The 12325-nt window shown below is 37.7% G+C and overlaps 1 protein-coding gene across 2 annotated transcripts in view; it reads right to left on the bottom strand.

The window, feature by feature from the left end:
- Window positions 1–5769: 5769 nt before the first annotated feature.
- The window catches only part of TECPR2 (tectonin beta-propeller repeat containing 2), a 46280-nt gene continuing 39724 nt past the window's right edge, over window positions 5770–12325 (bottom strand). For both annotated transcript variants that reach the window (XM_061376236.1, XM_061376235.1), the window contains exons 18-20: window positions 8938–9079; window positions 7559–7708; window positions 5770–7283 (exon numbers count right to left, since the gene is read on the bottom strand). In XM_061376236.1, the coding sequence (XP_061232220.1) occupies window positions 7126–7283; window positions 7559–7708; window positions 8938–9079 (450 nt within the window). In that variant the 3' untranslated portion in view covers window positions 5770–7125. The remainder of the gene's footprint in view (window positions 7284–7558; window positions 7709–8937; window positions 9080–12325) is intronic.

The raw sequence follows: 12325 nt of genomic DNA on the forward strand, positions 1-12325 counted from the left end.
AATCGGTATTTTAAATTTACTCACCCTGTACAAGTTAGTACTTATAAAACCTAACGGAGATCAGTAATGAAAGGTGACAGTCTTGAATGCAGAAAGCAAATAGGATAACAATATGCAAATCATCTGGGTACACAGAGACAAATCTAATTGTTGGTCCATTAGACACTGGATTTCAAAAATACCCAGCTCAAGCAGAAAGTCACTGTGACCCATTAAGGTCCTTAAAAATTGCAGATGCTGGATACAAGAACAGCTGTGCTACTCTGCTCAACACTAACTTCTTAAGTTAAAAAAAATCCCCACAACCAACCAACAAAAAAATAACAAAACAACCAACCAACCAAAAACCCTGACGAAATCTGGTGAAATTCAGCATGAAGAGAGCATCAAAGGAAGTTTAATTTGTACGAGTTGATTGAGGATGTGATTTATGTCTGTGTTCTGCTGATGTGTTGCCCCTTGGCTTACTTACAGAACTACAGCAAGGAACCTTAGACCTACAGCAAGAATCCTTAGAGACAAACCTAAGAAACCACAAGTTTGCCAAGATCTGCAAATGATTCCTATTATCCATCATGGAAGCTGGCAGAACTCACAAGGTAGGGAATCATATGTAGGCTAATGAGCTTGGCCATGTAGCCCAGAACAAATGTGCTATGAGAGACACTGAAGTCTAGCTCTTAGCAGTACAGTTCTGCAGAGACAGTATTATTCCTTAGGTCTCTGAATGTGACGGTAAGTTAGATGCCAGCGTGCTCCTAAAACTGGCTTTGAGATATCACTGGATGCATAATTGCAAAACTTAGGGATTGAATGAAGCATGGCCTTTTAAGTGAAAGCTGAGCTTCCCTTGCTTAGTATGCTTCAAAAACTCATCTGGCAAGATATGGCATCCCTTGATCATTTATTAAAAAAACAAACAAAACCCAACAAAAAAAAATCACCCCCATCCCCCAAACTACCACCACCACCAAAGAAGCCTATCTCTCACCTTCCATGTTGAAAGTCTTATATTAAAATGAGGTTTAAGAAGTTACCATATTGCAAGCAGCTAGCAATGGTGGAAAACGCTGCAAAGGACTATGGGCAAGGTTAAAAGCAATGCAAAAACTTGCTGGCTTTCAACTCTTGTCCTACAGCAATTAGAAATGGCAAGAAGGGAAGGCAGGAAAGGTGACATACAAAATGTTCAAAATTGCCTCTACACAGTCCTGTGTTTTCCTGTGTAGGAATGCTCTACACAGGCACCATGTAATCAGATAGCTGTGCATGGAGGGACAAGAGAAACGTTTCTCCACTAAGCAAAGAACAGTATGAAAGTAAGTCAACAGGTCTTAAAAGCAACAGGATTCAGTTTTCTGATGTATTTGTTCTTAGCACAAACATGTATCACATTCTTTTGCTATTGTTTTAAACACAGACCCCATGCTGAGTCTTTGAAGTAACCAGCTAATTCGACCTGAAGCCCAATTGATCTCTTACACAAGTACCTATGGCATCCATGTTAATATTTAATAAGGTTGGCATTATTATTACAGTAATTATAAAGTGAATTAACAGTGCTAAACCTGTTATTTGAAAGTGTTATACTGATCTTTTTCCATGTTCTCCTTAACTTAAAAGGACTGACTTTCAGCATAGCACCATGGAACAAAGCACAGATCCCCTGCTTCACGTTTGTTATTCCCAAGTTGGAATGCTGGGTACAGCTCACAGAGAAAACAGACTATAAACCATCTGCTGAGGTAGAGAACAGATTTAGCAAGACAAATGTGGGAGCTGAGCAAGTAAAATCTCAGTCATGCTAGCAATTACCCTACTTTGCAGTTCCCATGATCAGCTGGCAGGTCTGTTCCCTGTAACAACCGGGAACTGTGGCATTTCTTGCTGGCAGTTGCAGTTTTTTTCCTCTGCAGCTCAAGCAAATTCATTCTTTTTTGTACACCCCCCTGCTTCGTAGCCAGGGATATGTGCCAGGCAGTCTGCTGGAGGCTTCCCTGGAACTTTCCTCCCAGTCTTTTATCTTTTTTCTGGGAGAGGTCTAATTAGCTTGATCTTTCACCTGACCCACGAGGGCTTTGCTAAATTCATCCAGCCTACGGTTAGGCAAAATACAGCATCAAGGGGTCACCTATTGAGTATTCTTATTTCATGCCTTAAAAGACATAATATCTCTGCCACTTCTCCATTCTATATACAAGTTACCTATGCATAACAACAGAGATCCCGGCAAAGGCTCACTATACTAATAAGACTATAGGCTCACTGAATACAAATAAAGTATGCAGTCAACTTGTGCAAATTCAAGATGGTAAGTACAGGAAGATAGTACAATTCTGTACACATCTTTAGGTATGTTTTCTCTGGATATTGGATTTAAAACACAAGTGTTGTAAATTGAAGTCTCCTTTGATTTCCATCTGCCATAAGTGAATCTCAGATGAGGTTATGAGAAAGGTATATATTAGAAAGTTAAAAATAAGTCACGGGTTTCTTCTGTACTGGACAGAAATAGTGAATAATGTTTGAAAGATTATTTCATAACTGCAGCTCCACTCAGTGCTATTCAACTGTGTACTATTCAGTACCTCTATCAGAGAATCACAGGTGGTAAAGTCAGTATATTTTAGTAATTTCTGAGGGTTAAGATAGAAAAGGCACTTTAGTTTGGAGGATTTTGTTGTGGGTTTTTTGTGTATTGTATTATCATTGTATTAGCTTTTAGTGAACAGAAATCAAAGCCTTTATACATGCATGTATACATACATACATACAAAAAGGACACATTCTGTAAGAACATGAAGATTCTCAAACAGATCTTGACTTTTTCTACAGCACTTTTCCCCACTAGCATCAAGCATGATTTTAACTTTATAGCTGATATAATGACTTTGATAGACCTATTCAAATAGATTTCTAGTCAAATCAACTCAAAGACCAAAGGAATTATAATGGTAATTCCTCCTAGGTTCCAGTATGATATCAACCACAGTATTACCTATAACATTTCCTGCACTGAACCCAAAACTTCGCTTCCTATCTTGATGTCAAGTAATGAGAAATCCACAGCTACTTATGTGATAAACCTAGATACTCCCATTCAGCAGACTAGGCAGATAATTTATCCAGGTATTTTCATCCTTATCTGGATGTATTATTGCAGCTCTTGCTGCAATAATTCATAAGAGATAATGACTGCAACTCAACTTTCAACTTTTCAGTAATTACAATCTAGTCCTCTATATTAAGAGTTCTCTTCTGTTGATATGAGTGTGGTTATTTTAAACTACAAGAACTCATTATCAAACTATCAGGCTGATCTACTTTGTTTGGCACGGGAAACATCAGCTTTCTTTGCTGGTTACTTACCACCATAATACTATTTCCAACATGCAGCTTTCACTTTCAGGAAGGCTGCAAGACGAATGAAGCATGCATCCCACATTTTACAGATGGAAATCCTCAATCAAGATCTTATCTCTCTACTCATAACATAGGGCTCTGATGTGGACAGGGCCGGTTGATGTAAAAACTGAAGACCAGAGAATTTTCACTAAGGTAATAAGATCTCTGTATCTGCATATAAGATTTATGCTTTTTAATCCCTAATTAGTAAGGCAAAGCCATAATAGGCATACAGGCACTTGAATTTCAAGCCTTTACACTCAGAATGGCATTTACTGAAAAGTTCTCAAGGTTCTCCCTTGAAATCTATCCACAACTCTAGCAAAACAACTAGCAACAGCTCACTCATTAAAGTGAGTTTTAAGAAAAGTCAGAATGCCATGCTAGTCTGAAATAATGAAGAAGTGCCTTTGAAACACTTGGCAGAACTCATCTACTGGGACAGCAATGTGGAAGAGGTATGGGGTTCAGATCTGATGTTCACATTTGTGTGGGGAGGAAAGGGGGATTTTTGCCCATCACATCAAAGACACCCTTTGTACAGGTACACAGAGTTTGGAACAAATGTGACTCTTTGTATCTGTATAAATAAAGCTATGTTTACACAATGGCCCAAGTCCATAATCAAGCATCCTTCACTATAATTTCCTTAGTATAGCAATGTTACCTATGAACAGTTCTACTATCTTAATATATTTTGACACTTGCTAGTGAAAGATTTTCTTTGTACCATTTAACATTATCCTATTCCTTTTTACTGATGCAAGACAAAAAAAACCAAGAGTTACTTAGATATCCAAGATGGCTGTTTCACACCAACACAGCAGTCATCTGAACTTCGTTAAGCTGTGACATAAGAATTACTTCTGTATAACAGAAACTGGTTGATGCTGTAAGGAGCTTACCATTTCCCTGCAGGAGCCAGCAGAAGCAGCTGAACTGGTTTGTCAAGATAAAAGCTATGATAACCAGCAAGGACGTTGCCATTTGAGTCTGAACAGGGTTCCTGTGGCTGGAAGTGGGTTTAAGTGTCAGAACCATCATGAATCATTGCTATGCTTTCTGTGTGAAGTTAGTTAGGTCACGGTTCTGTCAGGAAAAGAGTCTTCCCCTCTGGGAAGTGAAGCCAAGGTGCTCTCTTGAAGCCCCAGCTGCAGTTCCAGTTAAAGACCAGAAACACAGGAAGTCTTGAGATGAGCTCAGATATTTTAAAATGCAAGGAAGGGTGCAGCTAAAGCACGTGGTACAGTCACCTATTTTCTGCTTGCACAGTTTCTAGCTCTGACGGCACATGCATATTCTTCACTGAAAGATAAAATATTTAACATGCAAGTGCAATTTCTGTTCAACATGTAAGGAAAGAAACTGGTTTACTTCTATTACAGTGAGACCACCTTAATAGGGAGGCAATAAGCTTAATACTCAAATATGAGAAGTGTTTGCTTGGAAGATGACCATTTTGCTGGTTTGATACACCTGCCACAACAAAAAAAATAATATAAAGTTTACAATATCCAGGTTGTTACACTGTCATTACCATATTGTTTGGGGTAATTGTAAGGGAGAGGTTTCATAAGCATGTCTGTCTTCTGCATCAAGACAATTTCCAGATAGAGAGAACTGTCTTGTGAATCATTCAACAGATGAGTCTTACCACAGTAATTTATTTCTTAAAAATCTAGTTTATTGCACTTGTCTCAAAGCACAAACAAAACAAAAAACCTAAATACAGAAATAAAAGTAAAAACCCCATCCTAATTTCATTAAAACTACCCTAAAAAGTAATCTGATAAGAGTTCTTGACACCAATTTAGTATTAATCACCATAGCAAGGTACAGTATTATACAGTAAACAAACAACTAGCAAGCTCAAGCCATTACTAAGATGACTTTGAAAAATGTAATACAAAAGTGTCACTATTAAATACCATCATTGTTGAGCATCTGGTGCTTGGCAGGGCACACAGGAGTACTCATGTCCCTTCTCCAAAGTGATTGACTCAGGTCTGCCACAAGATACTTTTAAGTTGAATTCCAGCTTCTTGGGGTTCCAAGATACCAAGCTATGCTTGCATAAAACAGACTAGGTTACTTCACAAGCTGATTCCATTACAATCCACTACTGGACAGGCTAAAAAAACCCTCTGGGGTAATCTCCATATACAGATGAGATAGCCATGAAGCAAACATATAATTTGTAAAAGGGAAACAAATCTGTACTCCCTGTTAGACTGAAAGATAAGGCTGAGAACTGACAGCCAGTATCACAAGTACTACTAACGCCAAACTGACATAACTTGGTTCTCTCCACCGATTCACATTCTCACCTTGCACCATGTTTGTTCCAAGTTTAGTGCAAGAACAAAGGTTAAAAAGAAAACACATCCTTTTCCATATGTAGTAAGTTCTCAAAACAGAAACATCCCCACTTTTCAACTCTTGGCCTTTTCTGAAACTGGCTCTTTTACAGTATTGGTTAGCAGCTGCTTAAAACATTCTGATGATTTATAAGCTTAGAACAAACGCAAAATACTCCTCCACCTACATACTCAACTTGGGTTCTCTCATCTATATTTCTATTGCTTAAAAAGGATGAGGTATCTGTCAAAGAAGATTTAGCTTAAAGAAAAATAAACTACAATTATTAACTTAGGTTATTTCCCAGTTCATCACATACCTCTGTTGCAACATCTGTTAAGTATAAGACACTTCAAAATTTAGCTAACATAGCTAAAAATCAGAATATTGTTAAGTATTTTCTCACAATATCACAATTTTTAATGGGATATATAAGTAATTCTATCAATTACCATTTTTCCTTTTAATACATCTAAGTACAGTACTCAAAACAATTTGAGTCCAAACGTTAAAGCACTGGCTGGAGGCACAAATACAGCACAACAGGAATAGTGAAAGCTGCCTAATACATTCCTGCTTTGTACTACAACCCAACACGCAACTTCTTCCTATTCCAAAGTGGGACTTACCCCCCACAATCTGTCAGCTTCCTGATGGCTATGAGAAATGGGCAAAAGTCCCCCGATAATAGGTATACTCCAAACTTCTCCCTTGTGAATGAAGACAAATTATGAACCGAATTTCTATAAATGGAAAGTTAGTATAGCCTTGCATATATTTATATGGAAACGGATCAAACCAAGTTCATTTCAACACCAATGCTCTGTAATCATGATGTTCTGAGATCCTGCTACGAAATACTTCGCCACATTTTCTTCCATGCTGCAAGGGAAAATAATTCTAAATATATGTACAACAGTCAGATAGCATTCCAATCAGTTTGGAGTTCCAAGTACAAGAAGAAATTGAGAAATGCTTAACGTTTCTGCTGTAGAGAAATATTTAATGAAACAAAATTTCTTCTCAAAATAAGTACACATGTATTAGTGTGCATGCTGTTGTGAAGTAGTCACTTTCATTGCTAGTAGGATTAACTTAAGAGTTATATTTCCAAAGGATGTTCTACAGTAGTACAGTATAACAATTGTGGTATGTCACACCTAAACAGTCTCCCAAGAGATAAGGGAACAACCAAGAGAACTCACAGCTTGGGGCTATTAACACGTAAGTTTTTTAATACAAAAGTGCTAATATCACAGGGTCCAATATGAGTGGCTTTTAGATGCAACATTCTGTACATACGTTATAGAAATTGTCCTCCTGGTTTGTTTTCTTTTCACTGCTTCATGAGCTTGAGAGACTTCATATCACTTCCCATTCGTCTTCAAAATCATCAGGGTGAAGCAGAACAGAAGTGTCATTATTTTTCTGCAAACTATGGGAATGGCTAAAGGTCTTAGTGAGGCGCTGGAGAAGGGATCCTGAAGTACTGATTGCCCACAGCTCATCCAGAGGGGTCACTGCAAAGCATAAATTACCCATCTTTTAATCAAGGTAGCAGGTTCCAATTATCAACATTAAATATTTGAATCTGTTTCTCTAATAACACCCAGAGAAGATTCTTCCTAGTGTGATAAAGTACCCTTGGTGAAACGCATGGTCAACAAAGCATTTAGAGTATGCAGCTCTCCCTGCACGTCTGAGCACATCTCCCTGCACATCTCTCAGAGCATCATCAGGCAGAAGTCAAAGCAGACATCACAATGTTTTAGACTGTCAGACAGAACCAACTTGCCTGTTAAACGTGAGACATTTCCAGGAATCTTCTTCCAGTAGTCTCCTGCTGGGTTCTTGTCAGTAATGCCATATCGACGAGCTACATCTCCATTAGGACAGCGTGCCCAGACAGTCCTTGTACTTATAGCCAGCTGACAAGCCTGCAAACCTAAAGATAATTGAACATGAAGAGGGAATAATCACAGGCTTACTTACATACTAAATACACTTGCAGAAAAGTTCATTAACAGAAGATAGCAAGACTGTAACTGGTTTTATATATTCTTATATTTATAATAGAGAAGACCTCTCCATTACAAAAGGCATAGAGAAATACCCAGTTTTCCAGGAGTTTTCTCAGAAATTATTGGCAAGGAGAAATTCAGGACTATATACTTCCTTACACTGACTTTAGAGGAGTTGAACAGAGCAGATGCTACTGGAATCTGAGCTTCTGGACCTGTGTAAGCTGTGTATCAGCTTACAAGTAGGCCACTTGTAGCACATGAAGCACTGGCTAACAAAAAACTTTTTAATTGCAGACTTTTTACTCACAGCATCTATTGACCATAAGAACATCACGTTGCGGATACATCTTGTTATGTGGCCACAAGCAACAACCAATTAGAGGCCCTTTATAACATACTTTTGGAAATTCTGCTGTATTTTACTACCACATGGGGAATAATCCAGCAGTCTGTCTAAAAATGGTTAATGTTATAGACCTTGTGGACTTTTTCTTTCCTCTTCCCAAGAAAGCAAGTACTCTGCAACTACGTGGCATGCATTTATACAGTGAAAGTTTTTTAAAAAGCAGACAGCATCAAAACACAGTTATTTAGAAAGAAAAAAGTAAATTTTAGTCTTCTTTACAGGCAAGGCAAAAATGTAATTACCTAATCCAGAACACATCCAGCACAGGACTGACAGAAAGATGTGCAAATTAGCATCAGGATTTTTTTGTTAGCAGCATCTAGATAGGAACCATACGTCGTACTACATTTAAATGTGAAATTTCCCAAAGCATAGTACTCTCCTATTGCTTAGGAATACTGTTTTCTATCTAACTGAAAGGGAACTGTACCATTTATTAATTCAGTGGCAGCAGCCTGAAATAACATACAACAGAAGTTCATAAACCAAAATCATATTTCAGTTAGCTACTGTTTTTAAGTAAAACCAAGGTCCCCAACAAAAGGACACATCAAATATTTCACTATGTTCCTTCAAATAAGCACATTTGATAGCTGGATAAAAACCCCCACATTTGATTTAGGCATTGCTATCCATTTTGAAAAGCAACAGGGAAAAAACACCAAAACAAAAACCACACAAACAAAAAACCCCACAATAATGAGAAAATGGCAGAAAACAAGGAACCAATGCATTGATTTTTACCTGGTACGTGTTCCCAGTCAGTGCCTACAGGCATTTCATCTGTAATTCCAACTCGTACATGGACATTCCATTTGTTATCAATTGCCCACAACATCTGATCATTTGGACTTGAATGAATGCTGATCAGGTTGATCCCTACTGGCTATAAAAATTAAGCACAGTATTTAAACTTTGTACTACTCTTTGTACTATTCTAACACTTATTCTTCACAGAAGTATGCAAGAGAAGTAAAGTATTTACCAGATACTAAAGACAGGAAGAAATGTAACTGACAGTTTATTTGTCATTGTAAAAAATTACCCATTTTCCAAAAAGTCAGTCCCTTCCTAAATAGAAAAGGAACATGAATAAATGTCATCCAAAGTTACTAGTAAAGATGATGTTCAGCATCTAAGTCTAATAATATTAGTATCTGCAGTCAGGTAGTTTCAATTGCAAGCTGAAGAAGAAACTCTTCCACTGAAATGCATAAAATGCATTATTTTCCTCTTCCCAGAAGTTTTTCTAACATAACTCTGTATTTTATTTCTCAACATATATAAGCAGTGAATTTGTACAGTCTGAATGCCTTCTCTTCAGAATGAAATGGCAATCTGCTTTCTTCCCTGTACTCCATTCTACAGGAATAAAACCATGGGACTCGCTGCAGACCACTGCAGTATGAGAACAACCACAACTGCAGGAGAGTATCCACAATGCTGCTGGTAAACCCAAGTGAAACACGCTTCCCATTCCCACTCTGCAGTCCTTGCTGTTTGCTTCCACAGAGATTTGCCTTTACTACTATTGAAAATCAGCATTACTGACCACAACATTTTACAGACATCATAGAGATGATGACTTTGAGCAGAATATATCAGCCAAAATATCCTGTAAAATACATATTTTAAATAAAATGCTAATAAGAACACAAAAAAAAGCTTTTCTCCACATCAGCCTAATAAAGGCACTGAGGAAGACAGGAAGATGCCCTGAAATACATTATCATCTCATAAAGAAGCCCTGCATTTCTGGCTTTTTTGGCCTGAGAGGCTTTTCTGGCTTCATAGAACTTTCACTGTGATAAACAGAAGAACAAGCAGCTCTTCACATTTATAAACATAGGAATACAGAAACATAATCTGCATGTATCTGTAAGCACACAACCCAGTCTCAGATGGGCCTTCTGTGTACCTAACTGTTTCCTGGTGGTTTTTGCTTTTAAAATTCTGGTGCTGACGTGTTTGACTCACCTATAACCAAGTTCGACTTGGTTCACCAAATCAATCCTGTCTATTCATGTCACATGCCTTTGAGACTATCATCTCATGTTTCTGTTCTCATTAGGTACTTGCCCTTCTCTGGAATCTTGGGGCTGGCAGAGGGTTGATGAAGTGTTTACCTCCGGTCACAGTAAATTCATAATAGCTGCAGTCTGAAAACTGACAGCATGCTTTAAGTATTCTATAATCTATATAACAAGAAACAGCTGCTGTTAAAGATTAGAGTTCTGTCATAGCAGAACTTTGTGCAAAATCTATCTGTGCAAATCCATAAATCTGCTGATAATATTTCAGAGACTGATATCCATGAAAATTAATAAATTATTTCAGTGTAGCCTTTTATCAGCTGGTTTAACTTCCAACAGCATTCATGGGATTTATATACCTTGATTACGGTATGTGTTGTATTTGTAACCCACTGTAAATTGTGGAATTTTAGGGAATCTGTCACCAGTCTCTCAGCCTTCCTCCTCAGATGCTGACACACCAAACCATTTATAGGTTTATCCACTGTACTCATCACTGTGGCAGACTGACGAAGAATTAATGGATTTATTGTTATCTAATAAATAATGGTGGAACACTGCTTTTGTTTGACTTGTGCCAAAAATTTCTAAAATCAAAGTATCTCAAGAGACTGACTGCTTTAGCCAAGAGCAGAACACAGATCCTCATGCCCACTGGTCTTGTACCTCAGCTACAACTCTGTCTTTTGAAATTGTAGATTTTCCATTAGAGCCATGGGCTTCAACACATACCACCTATGTACTTTTCAACATTTTAAAACTACATACTAACAGCTGTGAATATCTTTATTATCTGCTACAAGTAAGGCCAATTCAAAATAGTTTGCTAGTACCCACATGTCTGATGAGAAAACAATGCTGATCAAATGAAGTAAACTTGGAAGGAGACACTTAAGTGACAAATTATTAAATAACAAGAAATAGTGTCTATGGTAAATACATTTAAGCTATAAAGCTGTCCATTAGCTTTATAATTCTGTTCAAGTCATTTCTGTTCTTTCTGCAAACCATGGAGAAATAAGCTTCAGTCTAAGAACTTCATTTAAACAATAGCACCAAATAAAACCCAAAGTAAAAGCTAAAGTGTTCACCCCTGCACCTCACCCGCCCTACTACTCAAAAGTTTTGTCTTACCATAACTACTTCAAATCACAGCTGAACCCAAAACACAATGATTCAACTTCTTTGTCGACGAGGAAAGGACAAACACACACATGCACACAAACAGGGCATCAGAACATTTTCTACATCACTTTTCAGGAGCACGGAGTCCATATAATCAGCAGACCTCCACTATCTCTGTTCTGCTGCAAATATCCAGGATAAGGAAGACTAAACAGAACATGCTCAGTCTGCCAAAGCCCAGTCCTTCTTGTAATAGGTTAGTAGCTACATGCAGCACAAATATTCTCCTCACCTTCAAAAGACAAACTCAACAACTTCAGCTGGTCCAGGCCAGGCTGTAAGAAGGTCATATCAGACATACTTCTCACACTGTTGAGCATTCTCTGTGTATCAGACTAACCTGACTATTTTCATGGCTAACACACATTCAGACCTATTAATTAGAGTAACAAAGAATGCAATGTTGCCTAATACAGGCCTAACTATTTGTATATTATTTTCTGAGCTCCATTTGAATGAAGGTTGTTAAGCACTTTTGGTATTAGAGATATCAAGAAAGCACGAGCAACATTATCGACTAGAATGAGCAGTACTGACTAGAATGTTTTACATTCAGACTTTGAGTAGAACAGCTTGGTAAATTAAGTGCCCCTTTTTTCTCTGCAGAAAAGTTGAAGGCAATACACAGGAGCAGGAAAGATGAATCTATGTTTAGTCTTCCTGGAAGCTACATGTTTTTCAGTAATGCTTTCACTGAATAGTCAGAAAAAGGTTATTACTTACTGACTGAAAAACTGGAGCACTGTTTTTTTCAGAAGCCTTAGAATGACATGACCCTTTCCCCCACTTTCACCTTTAATGAATAAACAGACAAAGGCCTTAGTTGGATATCTTTATTATACAGCTAGCACAATCAGGAAACAAAAGGCAAAGCCTAGGAGACAATTCTTTGACCTCTCCTTTGTCAACTCTAA

The sequence above is a fragment of the Neopsephotus bourkii genome, unplaced genomic scaffold (genome assembly GCF_033783945.1).
Source record: "Neopsephotus bourkii isolate Nb327-2 ecotype Australia unplaced genomic scaffold, CSIRO-AGI_Nbou_v1 NB_1707, whole genome shotgun sequence".
Classification (NCBI taxonomy): Eukaryota; Metazoa; Chordata; class Aves; order Psittaciformes; family Psittacidae; genus Neopsephotus; species Neopsephotus bourkii.